Consider the following 22,107-nt stretch of genomic DNA (forward strand, 5'->3'; position numbering starts at 1 on the left):
GTTGACTCACAAGTTTGGGTTATTCAAGATGGCTATAGGTCAAGCACCTTTCCTTGGCCACATGCCAGCATTTTACCTTGTCGTCCAACCTCAGCTAATCCACGACAAGATGGATGAATTAGCAGGAGTATTTCAAGCTGGTGATGATTCTCAACAATTACCCAAAATACATTTCCTATCATTCTCACCCACAAGATATTTTTTTGCAGGCAGATTACCAGTCAATCACATTTTGAGTATTAAACTACAATTAAACGGGTGCTTAATCTTTTATCCAAAACTCCAAAAACAGAAAACCTCTGAAAACCGAACATTTCTTCGATGGATGTCATTTGCTCACTAAAACTCGTGTTTGGCGCCAAACGTGACCCGACGTAACCCACACTCAACTCATCCTTGAATATCCCGTGTCGGTCGGTCCATGCCAGTAATTAGTGGAATTAGGGGAATTACTTTACAGTACCTGTGTAAGTTCCAGTGGGGGAAAAAAAAGTCCCAGCACCTCTGATTCGCCATATATGGACGCTTGATTCGTCATAAACGGCTCTGCCGAACACAGACTTTAAAGACTGTGAAAATGTCTAGAAGAGCTGCAGAGGCTCCTACGAGTAACAGTGAGAACCAGAAAAGGATGTGTCTATCATTATCAATAGCTCAGAAAATATTGCAGAATCTTAATTGCGTATCTGTGCAGCGTCTTACTGAAGATTATGGTGTGGGCACAGCCACCATTGATGACTTAAAGAAGCAGAAAGATAAGTTTTACATTGAAAGCAATGACCAGAGACTAATTAAAAATAGGAAAATATTGCAGAGGGGAAAAAAACCAAGCCACGCAGATATTGATCGTGTGCTGATTGAGTGGGTTCGACAACGAAGAAGTGAACGAATGCCTCTGACTGGTTTGAAACAAGCTAGAAATTCCACAAAGAGCCTGAACTTTGAAGGCGAGTGTGAATTTTCACAAGGGTTGGCTGCAAGATGGGTCATGGTGCAAAATATCTGCAAATCCGTCCGTGGTGAAAAGGTTTCTGCTGATTATGTTGCAGCTGACGAATTTGCCAAGTTGATATCTGATATCTTAGTCCAGAGCACATTTACAATGCTGACGAAACAATTTTCTGCTGGCACTACCTCCCTAGGAAAACGTTAACAACAGCTGATGAAAGAACACCATCAGGTTTCGAAGACACCAAGGACAGGGTGATTGTTCTTGGGTGTGCAAATGCTACAGCCATTGAAAGAAGCCAACATCCGAGATGTTTTAAAGGTATAACAAGGTTAACAGCGAATTATTATGCAAACAAGAAAGCATGGGTAACCAGAGAAATGTTTACTGTGTTCAATAACCACTTCGTACCAGCTAATACAAGCTAATCGTAATGAGGCAGGACTAGAAAAAAACCCGCAGAATTTTATTGCTCTCAGACAACTGCTCTGCACATCCCCCTGCTGAAATTCTTGCGGAAAAATAATGCTTTTGGCATTTACCCCCCCCCCCCCCCCCAACCACTACCAATGTAATATTGTTAATACAGCATTGACAACAAGGAATTTCATGCTCAATAAAGACCAACTATAAAGACTTTTTCTGAACTGCTTGCTTGATGCAGTCAACAGAGGCATAAGTATTGTATTATAGCCAGGGCTGTGATTATGGAACAGTCCGCAGTTTGTTTTCCATTCCTTTGAATGTAGCCTTGTGTGAGACCAAGGTCTTTCTGTGTGGTTTCAAATGAAGACCGCCAGTTTTGAATTGTTCTTTATTCTGAGGAGAAGCAGAGTCTAGAGTTTAGACCAGAAAACTCTACTTAATCAATGCGGTTAATAAGTATTAAGCACCATGTTAATAGTGTATCAAAATCGATAATTAACCCACGAGGTATAATACACTGTTGAAAAAGCTCTAGTCAACTTTGTCACTTAAGAAGGGCGAGTATAGTTGTTTCAGTAACTACCCCTTCAAAAGTGCTCTGTTTTAGAATGTTGTCAGTTAAAGCTGCTTCAAGGTCTGCTGTGTGTTTCCTTATTTCCGCCTTTTGTAAACTGAAAATTATTTAAAAATCCAAATAATTTTACATGGCTTTTAAGCTGCTTAAATCTAGGCTCTAAAGATTGAATAGCTTTGTCTAGCACTAAGCTGAAGCACTGAACTCTGTGCTTCTTTTGGATCATCTAAAACTTGATCTTTTGCCTCGTATGAAAACATTCTCTTCCTTCTACGTAGTTTTTTTTCTTGAAATTGTCTAAACTCCAATGGTAATTCAATAGCTTCAGCCAATTCATTAAAACCGCCCTCTCTATAAATTCTTAGCCATGATAATAGTTTTTCAAATGACTCCATGCCTTCATCAATGTCCTTTGTTACACTTTGTAGTTCCTTGCTTACGTAGTTAACTTTAAAAAGTACTTCATGCCAAAATATCAAAGAAACCAAAAATTTGTAGACTTTTAGCTGGTTTGCTAAAGATTCAGCTTCTGCTTTTACCTTGGGCTCATATGATATCTCTGATATTTCCACAAGTGCATCATATACTTCTCCAACCAGAAAACGAATAGCTTTAACACTATCAATCCAACACTCCCACCTCGTGTTGCTCAAGGGTTTCACTGATAACCTAGGTACATGTTTGTTAAAAACTGCCCACCTCTTAGTTGATGTAGATCCTTTGCAAGATCCCAAAAAATGTTATAGCATCTGGACAACACTTGGCCTCATCTCCGAGTAAAAGGTTATAATTGTGACATGCACAAGGTACAAATAAAGCTCTTGAATTATCCTTCAACAGTCGTACTTGTACTCCAAATGTGTGACCTTTCATGTTGTTACCATTGTCATAGCCTTGGCCTGGAATGTCTTTCACCTCTAAATTTAATTCCTTCAGTGATTTTAATAATGTTTTATATAAATCATCTCCTGTGCTACTTTCAACCTGCATAAACTTTATGAAATGTCCATAAACACCTGAAGGAACCAAGTTACCATCAGACATGTGCAGTCTAAAATTACGGCGTAGTACTTAGCTGCTTTTACACGTTTCAATATCTCATTCAAAACATAATGTCTCGTAGTTCATTCTGAGTACCTTTTCCTAAATAATGATTATGAATTTCGTGGGTTTTGACTTTTCACAAATGTTTTCAAGAACAGGGTGAAACTATCCAAACAGCTCAACTAGACCTAAAAAGTTTCCATTGTGTACACTCTCATTACCAACTTTTTCCTCTGTTCCTCTAAATGCTAGATTTCTCTCACTCAGCAAGAAACCGTGCTATTGCTACTAGCCTTTTGAATACTTGCTGTCAGTGCTTTGCATGTTCATTGACAATTATTTCAAGTTCTTTGTCAATTGTCTGTCCACTACAAAGTCTTTGGTGTAACTCCCAGAAACTCCATGTGGCTTCCAAATGGTTTTTAGAATGCTCACACAACCTTGCATGAAGATTAGACCAGTTGTTGAATCCACTTGTTAATAATGCTCAGGTTGTTTTCTTACTAAAAAGTTTACAATAAAAACAATAAATTCTATCAGCAGACTGAGAATATATAATCCAAGGTCTTTCAACTCATCCCCCATTTGGAAGTTTCCGCTTACAGTGAAATTTTGAAAAACACAATCCCTTTTCATTTCGTGGAAAGTTGTTCACTAGAATAGGAGGAGGACCTTTCATTATTAAATAATCTCTTACATTCTGATTTATGTATGCTGGCCAGTTGGCTGGGTCTTCATAAATGTTAATTAGAACTGTACTCATGGATGATTCATCATTGCATGATGTTTGGGCTTGGTCTTTTTCGGCTATAAGTGGACTTTCCGCTTTGGCACTGTTTCTGGTGTATTGTGATCATCTTCAATTTGATTCACAGCTGTGTCATCCTTTTCTATAACCTGTTATCAATTTCATCATTGTATTCATCAACTGGAATTGGACTCAAGGCTGTATTGTCATTTTCTGAATTGTTTTTGTTTTCTTCATCCTTAATGCATAGGCACTTCAAAGATTGAGTGACAGGGAATTTTGTGATAGCACCTCTATGTTTTTCATTTTCAGCTTTGGCCTTGGCCAGTGCTCGTTTCTGGTTGCCGCTTAAATACTTACGCCCTTTGTCTCTATCTCTGCTTGTGCTTGCCATGTAAAATGACAGACAAATTTTAAGCTGCTAATTCTCTGGGCTATTCTTTCTTTGGCTTGGCTTCGCGGACAAAGATTTATGGAGGGGTATGTCCACGTCTGCTGCAGGCTCGTTGGTGACTGACAAGTCCAATGCGGGACAGGCAGGCACGGTTGCAGCGGTTGCAAGGGAAAATTGGTTGGTTGGGGTTGGGTGTTGGGTTTTTCCTCCTTTATCTTTTGTCAGTGAGGTGGGCTCTGCGGTCTTCTTCAAATGAGGTTGCTGCCCGCCGAACTGTGAGGCGCCAAGATGCACGGTTGGGGGCTATATTTTTAAGGTAAAAGAATATTTTAAAATGTTTAGACTAAAAATTATACAAAATACGACATTAGCAACTTGTTATAAAATTGGACTCAACATTCCTGATAACATGTCTACGTTGTTCCAACAGTGGAACAATGTTGTCATCGTCATTAGTCTTTTCTTTGGCTTGGCTTCACGGACAAAGATTTATGGAGGGGTAAAGTCCACGGCAGCTGCAGGCTTGTTTGTGGCTGACAAGTCTGATGCGGGACAGCCAGACACGGTTGCAGCGGTTGGAAGGGAAAATTGGTTGGTTGGGGTTGGGTGTTGGGTTTTTCCTCCTTTGTCTTTTGTCAGTGAGGTGGGCTCTGCGGTCTTCTTCAAAGGAGGTTGCTGCCCGCCGAACTGTGAGGCGCCAAGATGCACGGTTTGAGGCGAGATCAGCCCACTGGCAGTGGTCAATGTGGCAGGCACCAAGAGCTTTCTTTAGGCAGTTCTTGTACCTCTTCTTTGGTGCACCTCTGTCTCGGTGGCCATTGGAGAGCTCGCCATATAACACGATCTTGGGAAGGCGATGGTCCTCCATTCTGGAGACATGACCTACCCAGCGCAGTTTGATCTTCAGCACCGTGGATTTGATGCTGTCGGCCTCTGCCATCTCGAGTACTTCGATGTTGGAGATGAAGTCGCTCCAATGAATGTTTAGGATGGAGCGGAGACAACGCTGGTGGAAGCGTTCTAGGAGCCGTAGGTGATGCCGGTAAAGGACCCATGATTCGGAGCCGAACAGGAGTGTGGGTATGACAGTGGCTCTGAATACGCTAATCTTTGTGAGGTTTTTCAGTTGGTTGTTTTTCCAGATTCTTTTGTGTAGTCTTCCAGAGGCGCTATTTGTTATTGGTACAACGTAAGAAACCAACGTCAATCCCACGTCATTTTGCTCGTTAGCTTTACGTTGTTCCAACGTCAGCTGCTGACCTTGGATCAACGCACCCAACTCTCAACTTGTGAACGCCACCGAACAGCAAAACAAACGACCGATTCTGGATTTGTTGAATGATGACAACTTCAAATAAGGTAAGAATTGCCTTTTTTTTAGTAATGGTTAGGTTAGTTAGGTTAGGTTATGCTAGTTAAGGTTACATTCCAGAACGGGGGGAACACACTTTAATTTTGCCATTTTTTTAGCTAATTTTCTAGTCAAATGTCTAGCGCTAGTTTGTAACTAGATATTTGGCTAGAAAAATTGGTGGAAAAACTGATGCGTGTAACGGATGAAATTTGCCCTCGAAGAAAACAATTTCTGCATGATCACGCTAAACTGCACCTGTTCCAAATCACCAAAAAGATGAAATAGGCTTCTCTGGCAGTGCAATAGCCTAGTACTATTTTGATACTAAATCAAACCACTGCAAAATTATGAAACAATGACAGAGGCAGCCTTGCTAAGAATATCTGGATCTTATAAAGATAAATAACCCCGAGATGTACAGTACATGCCCTGATAGCTGAATAACTTTGTAAACCAGCTCCTAAAGATGTAGGCTATAACCCCCACAGTGACCTAGCCTAGTAAAGATCAACTTAAACTAACCTAACTTTGGGGTTATTAATCTTTACAAGACCCGAATATCCTAACCAATTTCATCTACGATTGTTAACATTGTCAGAAATTCTACGCTCAGGCCTAGGCTATTTACGTTCAGGCAACTGCTTAAGCCTAGGCTATAGGCTAGGCCCTAGGCTAGCATGACCCTATCTCAATCTCATATTAAAGTATAAGTTCTCTTATTCATTAGCCTATTGTCTGTTTTGATCTTGATAATAAGAAGAGATGCTTCATCAGCTCTGGAATACATCTATCTTACTGGATCAAATGAATACGAAACATGAAATTTTTGGCTAGGGAGACAAAGGAGGCCTATAGCCAGTAGTTTAATCTGACATATTTCCTAAAAATATTTCACTGAGATAAGATCAATGAAGGGCAATAACTTCATGAGTTCACTGACAAATCCCTCAGTTTATAAGGCCTATAATATTATTATTTTCTTACAGTTTAAACAAAGTTCGTCACAGTATTCTCTGCTCAAAGCCTGGGTTCAAACACATGCACGGGACCCAATTTGTTCAAATTGGTCAAATAGGCTTAAAACCGGCCCTGGATACACCACTCTCAGAATTACTGCAAAAACCATTAAATGAATTGGATACTGAGCTCTCAAGAGTGGCTAGTCATGCCACAAGATGGTGCTGTGAAGGATGAAAATTCTAAGATGGAGACATTGTCAGAGATTGAAGTATCATCAGACTTACAAGACTAAATCAAATCACATGAGAGTGCGTCAAATATTTCCAGTTGGAGGAGCTCTAGAGCAAGCTCCAGAGTTTAAAGGATTGAATCTATGCGTTTAAAGATTCAAACAGTCAGCAGCTCTTAAAGTGAAAAGGAAAATGTTTCATCTGCTCCTCCTAAATTCAATTCAAGCTAAGACAGACATGGGAACGGCATTGACAAGAGTGGATGCTGCTAGAGGAGTAGCTAAAAATGGAGCTAAAAAAGCAAAACAAGCAACTGGAAATGGACAAAGAAATTGCTACTAATGAGGGCAGGACATGAGCACTGGAAAGTTCAAAGGTATCTGGTGCTCAGAGTAAATTATTGAAAACATCAAGTTTTGACAAAGAACTCCAGGAAAGGAAACAAGAAAGAAGACTTCCTGAAAGAGCTCTTAAAGATGCCATTTATGCACTCGTTGATGCTTGGAAAAACATAACCGAGTCAACATTAAAAAATACTTGGCACAAATTTCGGCCTGCAACAAAGTTCGACGAAAACGAGCTTGCAGATGAAAACTTTTTTTTTTCTTTTTTTTTCAGATGAAAACTTTGAAGGATTCCATTTCACTAATGAGAAGATAATATCAAACCTCATTGCTTACGCCAAAAGTGTTGCAGCAGCTGACATCCAAGGAGTGCTGGACAATTACTATGATGCATCTGTTGTGCATTCCTTGAGTGATGGAGAAATTGCTGAAATGGTGTTAAATGACGATAGACATGAGGAGAGCGGTAATGAGGAAGAAGACACTGAAAACAGGTGAAAAAAATCCCTTGGATGATATGGTCAAAATGTATAATCATTTAATTGGTGGCATGGAACAATGTGCATTTATTTATCAGTGAGAACGAGATTATAGCAATTTATTCAATCAAAGAGAGACTGTTTAGACAGAAACCTCTTTTAATGAAACAGTTGACACTGGAAGAAGTCTTTAAAAAGACTCCAACCTGAAGACAATGATCACCAGAACAATCTGCTTTTACTGCATGTACAATATATTTTCAGGTGCTTAAAATATTTTGAGCCAGTTTGTGTTTGAAGTTTAACACTGTATATTTTACTTAAAAATAAAAAGTACACTTCTGATTTTATGGTCTATCTTTATTTCACCCCTCCCACCCGTCCTGTGCCACTGCAACCCCCCCCCCCCCACCAGCCCAGTCCAGCGCCGCCACAATCTCTCCCCCCCCCACCCTGTCCAGAGTCCCTTCTAGTTGAAGTGTGTCTTTGTTTAGCACAAATCGGAAACAGCGGAAAAGTACTTTTATGCTAATGTCTGAAAACTTCCAAATCCTGCAGTGTCTGGTCCCAAGGATTTTGGATGAAAGATTAAGCACCTGTAGCAATTTTGACAAAAGGAATGCCAGGCATTCAAATACATGACAAAACAAATAACAGTGAAATGCCCACAGTTATTATAGTTTTTGCAAATGTTTCATTTGGATTTAACAGTCTGCTCAAAGATTAAAAGATATTTAACGCTGCATTTGTCCTGCAGCGGTTAACTCTTCCTGATTTGGGCTGCCTTTGACTACCTTTGTAAACATGCATCTTTTAGTTTGACATGTTGATTTGGTAAAATCATATGCATCATTTAATTTAGATCAATCAGATTAGAAATTGGCCAAGAACCACAATTTCCTGAAGATACAATCTAAGTAATTTTCTATGATATTCGCATAGCTAGTCAAGATAATATACAAAGGGTAAGGATTAATTGGACAATGTGTTCAGATCAACTTTAGTCTACATACTGTAATTAATTTTTCGATTTCCATGAAAAATGTTTGTACTTTATTTATACCTGTAGTTTAAACTGCTAAAATAAATACACCAGGTTTTCTCTTGCAGTGCCACTTCAGCATGCTTATTGAAAGAGTATATAATTAATCTTACCAGTTTACACTAGTACTTCTCAGTATCAGAATTTGAGAATCTGAATTTAGTCATGAAAATGTTATGAAATTCATTGTTTCACAGCATTACATTGCAAATATTGCTATAAATTATCATTTAAAAAAAATAAATTAGTGCAAAGCAGAGAAAGTGAGGTAGAGTCTGTGGTTCATTGGCCATTCAGAAATCTGATGGCAGAGCGGAAAAAGCCGCTTTTGTTTCATTGGGTGTTCATCTTCAGGCTCCTGCCCCTCCTTCCTGATGGTAGCAGTGTGAATAAGATGGTGAGGGCCCTCGATGACAGAGGCTGCTTTCTTTAAGTCTTTGATAACATACCAAATCTCAAACTCCTCACGAAGTAGAGCCACTGGCGTACCTTCTCCATGATTGCATTGACATTGAGGCCCCAGGAGAGATCTTCAGAGATGTTGATACCCAATAACTTGAAGTTCTTAACTCTTTCCACTGCTGACCCCATGATGAGTTTTCTGCTGATTACCCACCTCCTGAAGTCCACAATCATCTCCTTGGCTTTGCTAATGTTGAGTGCAAGGTTGTTGTCGTGACACCATTCAACCAGCTGATCTATCTCATTCTTGTACTCTTCCTCATCTGTGATTCTCCCAATGACCAGGGTGTATCAGCAAATTTGTAGATGGAATTTGAATTGTGCCTAGTCACACAGTCAGGTGCAGGGCGAGTAGAGCAGTGGGTTAAGCATGCATCCTTAAGGTAGAAGCACTACTGACTGTAGTCTTTTGATGAAGTCAAGGATCCAGATGCAGAGGAGGGTGCAGTGGCCCATGATAAGGAGCTTGTTCCTCAGTACTGAGGGTACGATGGTGGTGAAAGCTGAGCTGTAGTTAGTGATGTTCATGTTGCTGGTGTTTAGGTGATCCAGGGCTGAGTGGAGAGCCAGTGAGATTGCATCAGCTATGGAGTGATTGTGACCGTTGGCAAAGTGCAGTGGGTCCAGACCTTTACTTATGTATATGTTAATTCTGGCCATAACCAATCTCTCAAGGCATTTCATCACAGTAGATGCGAGTGCTACTGGGCCATAGTCAGTAAGGCAGCTCACCCTATTCCTCTTGGGCACCGGAATGATTGATGCCCTTTTGAAGCAGGTGGGTATCACTGACTGCAGCAATGAGAGTTTGAAAATGTCTCTCAACATTCGAGCTGGTTGGTTGGCACACATTTTCAGTACTCTGATAGCTAAGCCATCGGGGCCTGATGCTCTGTGACGGTTCACCCTTGAAGGATATTCTGACTTTGGCCTCAGACAGATATCACAGGGTTGTCAGTTTCTGCAGGGATTCTCATTGGTGCCTTTGAGTTCTCCTTTTCAAATTGAGCATAAAAAGGTGTTCAGCTCACCAAGTAGAAAAGCATCACAGCCATTTATGATGTTTGCATTTGTCTACAAGACAAATGGCCTGCAATCCCTGCCATAGCTGGCGAGTATCTGACCTGAACCAGGATTTATGGTCATAAACAAGTCAAAAAATTTATTATTTTGCAACAGCATATCACAGTGCAAACATTCATATAAACCATCTTACAAAAATAAATAAAAAGTGCACAAAAAGTCAATGTAAGGCAGAGTCTTTGGTTCATTGATTATTCAGGAATCTGAAGGCAGCAGGTAAGAAGCTGACCTTGTGTCTCTGAATGCTCGTTTTTAGACTCCTGTACCTTTCTCCTGATGGTAGCATGGCCTCTTGTAGATGTCCTCAATGGAGTGAGGTCGCAGGCCAAGTTAACAACCCCTGGAGTTTTTTCTTGTCCTGAGCATTGGCACCTCCATACCAGACAGTGATGCAACCAGCATCTACACCTGTAGATATTTATGAGAGTCTTCGGTGACATTTCTCAAACACCTCACCAAGTATAGTCACTGGTGAGCCTTCCCAGGGAATTGTCTTGTTGCTGCTGAGATAGCCTTCTGTCGGTCGCATCTGGACTTCCTGTAGAGATCTGGATCACAGTTTGAAAGACCTCATTCTCAGCAGGTTGCAAATCTTTTCATTCATAGGTTCTCATTGGGATAATCACGGTATGTTCGCGAGAGCATACAGCAGGTTTTGACAAAGTCGCTGACTGCTGTGGCACATTCAGAATTGAAGACGAGTTCTTAATGTGGTCCAGTCTACCAATTTAAAGGAGTCCTGCAGGTGCTTCTCCATCTCCCTCAACCACACTTTCACCGTCTTTCCCACTGGTGCAGTAGTCTCTGCTTGTATGATGGGAGTAGTACAGCCAAGTGATCAGACTTGCAACCTGCTGAGAATGAGGCTGATAGTCTTTCAAACTGTGATCCAGATCTCTACAGGAAGTCCAGTTGCTGGATAGCTCAGCAGGCATTCTTCATGGTGGTGTCGCAGTGGTCAAGTGTGTTGGCTCCCTGGTTTCCCAGGTAATATGCTGGTGATGGTGTATTAGAGACTTTTTCAAGTTGGCCTGCTTGAAGCTCCCTACAATGATCAGGAAAGCATCTGGAATATGCTGTCTCCTGGCTGCTTTTCCTGATGCCAGTGTCCATTCTGCGTGGTGGAGGGCGAAGCCCTCAGGCTGCAGTACTGTGCATGAATGCCTTCAATCAGAGTTTACAATAGAAAGTGGTGATAGAAAGTGTATTTACCTCTGTACAAACTTCGATCATATACAAGTACTGTATATTTTGGCGAATGTCAAGTCTTGAAACTCTCAAAAATTGGGTGGGGAGGGGAAGGGTCGACGTACACCAGATATACTTCTGAGACCTTAAATTTTTTTTTAAGTGTTTTGACGTAGATTTGGTGTATAAGACAACCTGAAGCACCTCTCCATCACCAGTGCTGCTTCTCCCTGACATTTCTCCACCGCCGATTGCCATAACCCACCCAGCCGTTCTATAACTGTAGAGCCCGAGGTCGCCACTCCTGCCCGGGAGCATGAAGGATTTTAAAAATAAATTTTTAAACGTTACTAAATGTGATCCTGTATTTTAAAACAAAAACACATTCCTAGAGTTTCCTTTTTATTTGTCATTTCAAGTGGAATGCAGTAATTCACATTAAATCATTTTCATGGTTATATAAAGTGCAATAGATAATAGAAGTAAATCACAAATATCTGTAGACACTGTGGTTGAAGTAAAAACACGAAATGATGGAGAAACTCAGCTTGTCAAACAGTGTCCTTTATGTAGCAAAAGTAAAAATACATCAACATTTTGGGCTTGAGCCCTTCATCAAGATATGGACAAATGTCGGGAGGCATCCGAAAAGAAAAAGTCGGGACACCCGACAACTGATGTACAAAAAGCAGCCTCAGACCATGTCCGGGGCTCACTTGGTTATAGATATCAAAGCTTCATGAGCAAGGCTTGAGCAATTGAGCAAAGAAAGCTTGCAAATAAAAGGCTTGAAGTTCGATTCCCTCAGTCTGAACCGAAAGGAAGACAGAGCTCCAGAGAGCTGCAAGCAAACATAACAATAGCATTTAAGAGGCTTCTAGGTGCACATGAACGGGAAGAGCATGGAGGCATATCTTTAAGCTGCAAGCAGCAGAATTTGTTTGATTTGGACATCATATTCAGCACAGATATGTGGGCCAAGGGGCATATTGCGACGCTGCAGTATTCTATGATCTAGTGTCAAGGCAATTCTGCAGCCAAATTCAAATAAAAATACCAGGGAGAAGCCTTCACTGTAACAAATATCAATAAGGCTAGTTATTCCTTGAAAAAGACTTGCCTAGATCATTTCCCAGGGAAAAAATATAATTTTACCTAATTTCACGATTAATACAGGCCCATCAATCTTATTAGAATCTAAAGTTTAAAAAGATGTTATGATCACGACATGTAAAATACCATTTATTATAGACTTACCTATTCTGATCTCATTGCAAATATCGCAATCCTCCGCATACTCCTCATTGAAAAGTTCTTCCCCTTTACTTATTATTGTGGGATATACTTTTTCTCTCCATGGATCGTTTTCATCAGAATGAAGAACTCTATCAGATCTTCTGGTCACATCCAGATCTCCGTCATCATCAAACAAGATGTCAGTGCGTGTTTCCCTTGTGCTCTCGTCAACTGTGTTTTCATTGGCGGCAATAATGCTGCGATCAATCTGGCTAATTAAATCATCATCTCTGGTTTCTTCACTGCTCATAGGTTCCAAATGACCTTTGCTGCATGCATTAATATTATGCAGGATTTTGAATTTTGACAGAAAAACTGCAGAATTTAAGAAAGGAAATTAGTGTAAGAGCACTTCCAGAATGCTAATCAACATTTTAAAAGCATCAAAATGTTTTTGTTGAATGTAGCTATCAACAGTGGACCCAGCAGTTACAGGCCTCCTCTACCACCCCTCTGCCTCATCATCAAGATAATTCAGTATCTAATTAGGCAGCTCACCCTGGATACCATGTGATCTCACATTCTCATTCATTCAGTCTATCCTGTAGGACCCTTGCTCAAGTCCACGTGGACAACATCCAACTGATCTGCACTTATCATTCTTCTTAGTCATCGCCTCAAAGTTCACGAGATGAGACTGCTCACACACAGGCCATAATGACTATCCCTAATCAGTCTTTGTCTTGCCAAATGCAATTACAGTTTAAAAAAAAACCCAGTCTCCAGCACCAATGGGGATTGGCCAGAGAAGTGAATTTGCTTGTTGTTTGAGATTGCGTGTTGTGTAATTGGCGAACTAACTGCTGGGGGTGGCGGGGGGGGGGACACGGAATTTTAAATGTTTTAATTTTTGTACCTATTTATTTTCTGTAATTTTTTTTGCCAGTTGCTTGAGGCTGCTGTTTGCTTGAACTCCAGGGATTTTACAGTAGATCCTGACTCTCTCAAACCTTTCTGGTTACTTATTCATGACAGGCATTAAGCTCACTGACCAGAAGTTGCCCGACTTATTTTGCTGTCTTTTTTAAATCTTCTTCTTTCTTCTTTTTCTTTTTTAAATAAAAGCACATTAACCACCCTCCAGTCTTCTGATACCTCACCTATGCTCAAAAATAATGCAAATATTTCTGCCAGGGCTCTTGCAATTTCTAGGAAAACAAGTAATTCTGCAGACACTGTGAATGCAGTTTACACAAAAATTCTGGAGAAACTCAGCAAGTCATGCAGTACTCTTTATATAGCAAAGATACATAACCAACGTTTTGGGCTGGAGCCCTTTGAGAAAGAAAGAGCAAAAAGCAGGCAGGTGCCAAAATAAAATGTGAGGAGCACAAGGTCACAGACAAGAGGCCATATGGGTGGGAAGGCACAAGATGAAAAGATGGAGGTGATACCTCTCTGAATGGAGAGGGAAGAGGGTGGAGAGCTGGAGACAGGGAAGTGGCCCAACAGAAACCAGATAACTACGTTGATATCATTCTGTTGGAGAGTGCCCAGAGGGAAATATTAGGTGTTGCTCCTCCAATTTGCAAGTGGCATTGGTTTGGCAGTACATGATGTCATGGACTGAAATTTCGCATGGGTAGGGCACAGAATTAAAATGGTTGGCTATGGGAGATCCCCTCCATTGCTGTGGACAGAGCGAAGGATGTGCATCTTTCTCTTCTACATAAAGAACGCTACATAACTTGCTGAGTTTCTCCAGGATTTTTGTGTAAAATCCCGCCTTCTGCAGGGACCACTTCCCATAATGTCCTAGCATAGACTTGATCAGGCCCTGAGATTTATCTACCTTGATATGTTTTCAGACCTCCAGCACCTCTTTTGCTATAATCTGGACTCTTCAAATCATTGCTATTTTACCCCTTGTATTCCTGAGCCTGCATGTCTTCCTCCATTACATGACCAAGTGGTTTGAGACATTAGAGACACAATACACATGTATGTTCTTGTTGTTTTATGTGCCTCATAACTAGCAAACAGTCAAATGAAAGTGTCAAGGAAAATAAGATGTATCATGATTTCCAGACAGTACCTGGTTGTCCATTTCCATTTAGTCTCACCATCAAGTGGCTACTGTTTGGTGTGTACATATGGACATCAGAAAGCACTACATCACTCCTAGACATGATTGAATCCATACATTCCTTGAGTCTGGTCCAACATGACGGGACATCAAAACACTATAAACAAGAAAACATTACAGCAAGCTGGTATCTTCACAAGTTGACAAGAAAAATATGAATTACAAAAGGTTTGTACTATTTTCAAAGAATTCCATTTTCCTAAGATTAAAAATTGCACTTTAAACGGAATAAACAGTTGAAATAGATTCAGAAAGTTCTACAAAGTTAAGCATTAATGGTAAACAATGATAAAGTTCAGATCCATTCATACTTGCTTGGTTTACCAATCAAATAGATGACGTGATCATATCTTGTACTTGTGATAAATAAGCCTTTAAATAGTGGTCAAATTATGAACAGTTGATTTGTTCACTTGTTGGGAAAACAAATCAAATTGTTTGACTTTTGACTCTGGGCTCCTCCCTATCACACTCCCTCTTCCCTCTGCAAATTAAGACACTGAGCATTTTTTTGAACTCTCCATTTCTTCTGAATGGTCTTTAGCTGGAAACGTTTATTTCTCTCTCCACATATTGTTCTCAGCATTTTGATTTTATTCCAGTACATTCCAAACCTCGATATTTTCCATTCAAGCCCATGTCTCCGGATCTCCAGTCCATTTTGGAACATGCATCCAACCGAGGCTGGATCTCGGATATCCAGTCCCTCCTGTTCCAGATCTGCCGACCTATTTAAAATGGCGAGCCTCCAATCCAATCTGGGCCCCTGTTCTCACCACCATTGCCAGATCTCCTGTCCAGCAGGCCTCTGAACCATTTTTGGGTGTGTGCAAAGAGATGAGGATCTCATCTTGCTTTTAACTTTAGGAGCCTCAAGACCAGCAGATTCAACAGACTTCATTCCAACAGTTCCCAGGCTCTTGTATTACCCAAACCACTCCAGAACCATGAAGGGATTGGTCTGCGTGGTTGAAACATCACTTTTTGCATGAACTGCAATCCCTTTTTTTTTAAATTCTTTTTTCTACCTCAAAGGGCATTACAGTCATTACTATGGTAGGTGGAGTATCTTCCAGAGCTGTGTGGCTGCAACAAGGGTTTCGATGCATCTGTACATTGAACTTATGTAGATGAACATAAACATTCAGTCCGTCTTTGCAAGACTGGCCCAGCTCTCCCCTCCCCAACAGTCCAGTCCAGCCTGGCCCTCCCCTCCCTTCCCCTCCCCAACAGTCCAGTCCAGCCTGGCCCTCCCCTCCCTTCCCTCCCCGACAGTCCAGTCCAGCCTGGCCCTCCCCTCCCCGACAGTCCAGTCCAGCCTGGCCCTCCCCTCCCCGACAGTCCAGTCCAGCCTGGCCCTCCCCTCCCTTCCCTTCCCCTCCCCGACAGTCCAGTACAGCCTGGCCCTCCCCTCCCTTCCCCTCCCCGACAGTCCAGTCCAGCCTGGCCCTCCCTTCCCCTCCCCGACAGTCCAGTCCAGCCTGGCCCTCCCTTCCCCTCCCCGACAGTCCAGTCCAGCCTGGCCCTCCCCTCCCTTCCCCTCCCCGACAATCCAGTCCAGCCTGGCCCTCCCTTCCCTTCCCCTCCCCGACAATCCAGTCCAGCCTGGCCCTCCCCTCCCCGACAATCCAGTCCAGCCTGTCCCTCCCCTCCCTTCCCCTCCCCGACAGTCCAGTCCAGCCTGCCCTCCCCTCCCTTCCCCTCCCCGACAATCCAGTCCAGCCTGGCCCTCCCCTCCCCGACAGTCCAGTCCAGCCTGGCCCTCCCCTCCCCGACAGTCCAGTCCAGCCTGGCCCTCCCCTCCCTTCCCTTCCCCTCCCCGACAGTCCAGTACAGCCTGGCCCTCCCCTCCCTTCCCCTCCCCGACAGTCCAGTCCAGCCTGGCCCTCCCTTCCCCTCCCCGACAGTCCAGTCCAGCCTGGCCCTCCCTTCCCCTCCCCGACAGTCCAGTCCAGCCTGGCCCTCCCCTCCCTTCCCCTCCCCGACAATCCAGTCCAGCCTGGCCCTCCCCTCCCTTCCCCTCCCCGACAATCCAGTCCAGCCTGGCCCTCCCCTCCCCGACAATCCAGTCCAGCCTGTCCCTCCCCTCCCTTCCCCTCCCCGACAGTCCAGTCCAGCCTGCCCTCCCCTCCCTTCCCCTCCCCGACAATCCAGTCCAGCCTGGCCCTCCCCTCCCCGACAATCCAGTCCAGCCTGTCCCTCCCCTCCCTTCCCCTCCCCGACAGTCCAGTCCAGCCTGGCCCTCCCTTCCCTTCCCCTCCCCGACAATCCAGTCCAGCCTGGCCCTCCCCTCCCCGACAGTTCAGTCCAGCCTGGCCCTCCCCTCCCCGACAGTTCAGTCCAGCCTGGCCCTCCCCTCCCCGACAGTCCAGTCCAGCCTGGCCCTCCCCTCCCCGACAGTCCAGTCCAGCCTGGCCCTCCCCTCCCTTCCCTTCCCCTCCCCGACAGTCCAGTACAGCCTGGCCCTCCCCTCCCTTCCCCTCCCCGACAGTCCAGTCCAGCCTGGCCCTCCCTTCCCCTCCCCGACAGTCCAGTCCAGCCTGGCCCTCCCTTCCCCTCCCCGACAGTCCAGTCCAGCCTGGCCCTCCCCTCCCTTCCCCTCCCCGACAATCCAGTCCAGCCTGGCCCTCCCCTCCCTTCCCCTCCCCGACAATCCAGTCCAGCCTGGCCCTCCCCTCCCCGACAATCCAGTCCAGCCTGTCCCTCCCCTCCCTTCCCCTCCCCGACAGTCCAGTCCAGCCTGCCCTCCCCTCCCTTCCCCTCCCCGACAATCCAGTCCAGCCTGGCCCTCCCCTCCCCGACAATCCAGTCCAGCCTGTCCCTCCCCTCCCTTCCCCTCCCCGACAGTCCAGTCCAGCCTGGCCCTCCCTTCCCTTCCCCTCCCCGACAATCCAGTCCAGCCTGGCCCTCCCCTCCCCGACAGTTCAGTCCAGCCTGGCCCTCCCCTCCCCGACAGTTCAGTCCAGCCTGGCCCTCCCCTCCCCGACAGTCCAGTCCAGCCTGGCCCTCCCCTCCCCGACAGTCCAGTCCAGCCTGGCCCTCCCCTCCCTTCCCTTCCCCTCCCCGACAATCCAGTCCAGCCTGTCCCTCCCCTCCCTTCCCCTCCCCGACAGTCCAGTCCAGCCTGGCCCTCCCTTCCCTTCCCCTCCCCGACAATCCAGTCCAGCCTGGCCCTCCCCTCCCCGACAGTTCAGTCCAGCCTGGCCCTCCCCTCCCCGACAGTTCAGTCCAGCCTGGCCCTCCCCTCCCCGACAGTCCAGTCCAGCCTGGCCCTCCCCTCCCCGACAGTCCAGTCCAGCCTGGCCCTCCCCTCCCTTCCCTTCCCCTCCCCGACAGTCCAGTACAGCCTGGCCCTCCCCTCCCTTCCCCTCCCCGACAGTCCAGTCCAGCCTGGCCCTCCCTTCCCCTCCCCGACAGTCCAGTCCAGCCTGGCCCTCCCCTCCCTTCCCCTCCCCGACAATCCAGTCCAGCCTGGCCCTCCCCTCCCTTCCCCTCCCCGACAATCCAGTCCAGCCTGGCCCTCCCCTCCCCGACAATCCAGTCCAGCCTGTCCCTCCCCTCCCTTCCCCTCCCCGACAGTCCAGTCCAGCCTGGCCCTCCCCTCCCCGACAGTCCAGTCCAGCCCGGCCCTCCCCTCCCGTCCGGCCCGGCCCTCCCCTCCCGTCCGGCCCGGCCCTCCCGTCCGGCCCGGCCCTCCCCTCCCGTCCGGCCCGGCCCTCCCCCCCCCGACAGTCCGGGTCTCCCCCCACTCCCCCCCCCCCGACAGTCCAGGTCCCCCCCCCCCGACAGTCCGGGTCTCCCTCCCCCCCCCGACAGTCCGGGTCTCCCCCCCCCCCCGACAGTCCGGGTCCCCCCCCCCCGACAGTCCGGGTCTTCCCCCCCCCCCCCGACAGTCCGGGTCTCCCCCCCCCCCCCGACAGTCCGGGTCTCCCCCCCCCCCGACAGTCCGGGTCTCCCCCCCCCCCGACAGTCCGGGTCTCCCCCCCCCCCCGACAGTCCGGGTCTCCCCCCCCCCCGACAGTCCGGCCCGGCTGACCCTTTGCTGCCCGGTCTCCGTGTCTGAATCCGGCCCCTCGCCGTCCTGTGGAGCTTGAGTTAGGCGGCAACGCCCGGACAATGACTGGGCTCAACCAAACCCCGGTTACGTGCCTGATTCGGGCCCCGAGTCCCCGTTCCCTCTATACGCGGCTGCCTCACCTACCTGCGTGGACGGACCCCACCGCCGGACGTCCCGGCTCAGCTGGTCCGTCCGTCCGCTGCTCCCTTCCGGCAACCTGCGCTCGCACCAAAGTTCCTCCTCCCCCCCCCCCCTTCCTCCTCCCCCCCCCCCCCTTCCTCCTCCCCCCCCCCCCTTCCTCCCCCCCCCCCCTTCCTCCTCCCCCCCCCCCTTCCTCCTCCCCCCCCCTTCCTCCTCCCTCCCCCCCCCTTCCTCCTCCCTCCCCCCTTCCTCCTCCCCCCCCCCCTTCCTCCTCCCCCCCCCCCTTCCTCCTCCCCCCCCTCCTCCTCCCCCCCCCTTCCTCCTCCCCCCCCCTTCCTCCTCCCCCCCCCTTCCTCCTCCCCCCCCCCTTCCTCCTCCCCCCCCCTCCTCTTCCCCCCCTTCCTCCTTCCCCATCATCATCCTCCTCCCCCTCCCCTTCCCACCCTCCTCCTCCTTCTCCACCTCCCTCCCTCCTCCTCCTTCCTCCTCGATCCAGCCCTGAACTAGGAAGCATGTTAAACATGTGGATTGCTACTGCTCCTAGACCAGTGGTTCTCAACCATTTTCTTCCCACTCACAGACCACTTTAAGTATTCCCTATGCCATCACTGCTCTCAACCCAATTGTTACTGAAATATTTTGCTTGAGAAAAATTGTCATTGGCCCATTTCCTTTGCAGTTCTGAAACCGTGCACATAACGAGTCAATTAGGTCCAATTAAAACAGTGGTTTTTCCACCATTTTCTTTCCATCCCCATACCTTACAAATCACAGAGCACCAACGGCATAGGGAATACTTAAAGTGGTATGTGAGTGGAAAGAAAAAGGATGAGAACCACTGTCCTAGACGATCCCTCGGATTTGGGATAACATGATTCTAGTCTGATATGTTGGCCATGTACAATCCTGGTGCAGGGAGAGCAGAAGGTGTGTGGATGAAGCACGTGGGTAGTTGAGGATGTGGTGCTTTTTCCACACGTTATGCATTACTTTGGTGTGCTGTCAGGGGTTCAAAATACCCTATTGGTATTTTTCCCCCATTTTAGATATCAAGGTTCAAGCATTCCCATATCAGTGGAAAATAAAAACTCCAGACACTTTGAGAATATCCTTGAATTCTTTTCTCTTTCTACCTTGTCTTGCTGTGAATTTGGGAACAGAGTATGTATTTCCAGAGACGGATGCCCAATATTCAAAAGATGAGGTCTGCCCATTAGTGTCCACAGAGTGTAATTAGGAACAATGCTGGGATTGTTGGTCTGGAAGAGGATATTGATATTGGTTGATGTTTATCCTGCTTATGGGAATTGCTGAGATTTGTATTACACACTGACTTAACTTTCCTCTGTCCCCTTTGGCTAAGACTTCTCAAAGATCTCTAATTATGTCAGACATAATTTTACTTTATGAAAATGCTGCTTAATTAAATTATTCTGCTATTACTTCCATAATAATTGATTTCAACATTTTTTTCAATAATAAGTCAGGATAATTGGTTTATAGTTTTATTTTTTTGCCTCTCATTCTAAGTATAGTTGGAAGATTACAAATATCTGTCAATTCTGTCACCACTACTTTCTAAGATTCCAGAATTCTGGGATGCAAGCCTTGGGGACTTATCAGCTTTTGGCCACATTGTTAGCCTGTGATGAAGATGACATCTAATTGCTCTCCCCTTTTTAATGAGATGTTCAGAGTATCTACTGCAGTATCATTTTAAGTCATCCCTATGCCATTGGTGCTTTCTGATTAGTAAGGTGCTTAAGGTGGTATGTGGGTGGAAAGGGAAAGTTGAGAATCACTGTTCAAGACCCAATTGTTAATGAAATATTTTGCTTGAGAAAAATTGTCATTGGTCCATTTCCTTTGGAGTTATGAAACCGTACACATAATGAGTCAATTAGGTATGATTAAAAGTGGTTTTCAAACTTTTTCTTTCCACCCACATACCACCTTAAGCAATCCCTTACTAATCACTGAGCACCTATGGCAGAGGGAATACTTAAAGTGGTATGTGAGTGTAGCATAGATAAAAGCTCACACTTGACTGGAGGGAGAAGAAACACTTTTATTAGCTTATTACATAGATAGGGTTCATGAATAGGCTTCAGAGGGATTCTGAGTTTAGGTGGGAAACCAGGGTTATATACGGGCCCCAGGGGGAGGAGCTAGGAGGCAAGACCAGTTGACAATACAGCACATTTCTAGCGAATCCCAGTTTACTACAGTGAGTGGAAAGAAAAAGGTTGAGAACCACTGATCTACTGTAAAACCTGATGGAAGTATATGTTTAAATTCTCTGCGGTTTCCTTGCTTCTCTAAGGGGTTTATATTCACTTTAACTTCGATCTATAATGCTGTGATCATAATTTCCTTGGGATTAATTTACATTGAGATATTAAACCTTTCTGCTAACATTACCAGATCCAAAATAGTTCCATTAAATAGCAATAGAGATCACATCCAACACAATATTTTGGTAGATAATGCAGTTGAAACCATGTAAATCCAATGTATGCAAAAATTGCATTCATATGTGTCTATCTAAAACAAAATACTCAAACCATGTTGGAAAATTGTTTCATTCACCTAACTTGTCATCAGACACAAAGCATCACATCTGTTGATAAAAATTGATGAAGCAATTCTAAATTTCAGGGTGATTCACTACCTTTTGTTAATGATATACAATTACATCCTCAGCTGAAAGTAATTATATTATTACCTCACATTCTGTGCAAGTTCTTCTTGATTTACAGAAATGATATGATTTTAATATTCCACAAATTGAATCTCTGGCATTGAAAGTTCCATAATGGGCCTAGGATGTTACAAAACCTAGGTCTTGAAAAGGTACACATCATTATGAAACAGAATTGGTTCATCTACATAGTGATTATAACTGACCAATAGTCAGAAAAATGGTCAGGCACTTGGAAGATCTCCTTGTAGGGTTGTTTTTGGGCCTGGCCAAGCTGGCCATTCACAGGTCAAGGAGGCGGGCAATTGAGGGTTCAGGATGGGCTGGTGACCTGCCTTCTTTCAGTGATACATCTGGGCCCGTGTGTCATTAAAGTGGGAACATGCGGTGGCTGAGTTCCTGGAACAGTGGGCCCACCAGGTGATTGAGTGCGTCATAGAGAAGAATAATAGGATTTTAATTTGAAATGTAAAGTGCATGTATTGATTAACCGCCTATTTCAATTTTTTTTTTCTCTATTAATGTAAGCAGCTTATTAGATACAGTTCT

The 22,107-nt window shown here is 45.3% G+C and overlaps 2 protein-coding genes across 4 annotated transcripts in view; one reads left to right on the forward strand and one right to left on the reverse strand.

Annotated features, from left to right (window-relative positions):
- Positions 1-15,846, reverse strand: part of mettl22 (methyltransferase 22, Kin17 lysine) — a 44,005-nt gene extending 28,159 nt beyond the window's left edge. Inside the window, exons 1-3 of one of the 2 annotated variants that reach the window (XM_069905446.1) lie at positions 15,688-15,844; positions 14,609-14,756; positions 12,535-12,888 (exon numbers count right to left, since the gene is read on the reverse strand). In XM_069905446.1, the coding sequence (XP_069761547.1) occupies positions 12,535-12,888; positions 14,609-14,756; positions 15,688-15,768 (583 nt within the window). In that variant the 5' untranslated portion in view covers positions 15,769-15,844. Of the gene's footprint in view, positions 1-12,534; positions 12,889-14,608; positions 14,757-15,687 lie in introns of both variants that reach the window. The other variant, XM_069905447.1, reaches the window with a different exon arrangement.
- Positions 1-22,107, forward strand: part of LOC138746871 (transmembrane protein 114) — an 83,210-nt gene that overhangs the window by 15,836 nt on the left and 45,267 nt on the right. The window lies entirely within an intron of this gene.

Source organism: Narcine bancroftii, chromosome 12 (genome assembly GCF_036971445.1).
Source record: "Narcine bancroftii isolate sNarBan1 chromosome 12, sNarBan1.hap1, whole genome shotgun sequence".
NCBI classification, from domain to species: Eukaryota; Metazoa; Chordata; class Chondrichthyes; order Torpediniformes; family Narcinidae; genus Narcine; species Narcine bancroftii.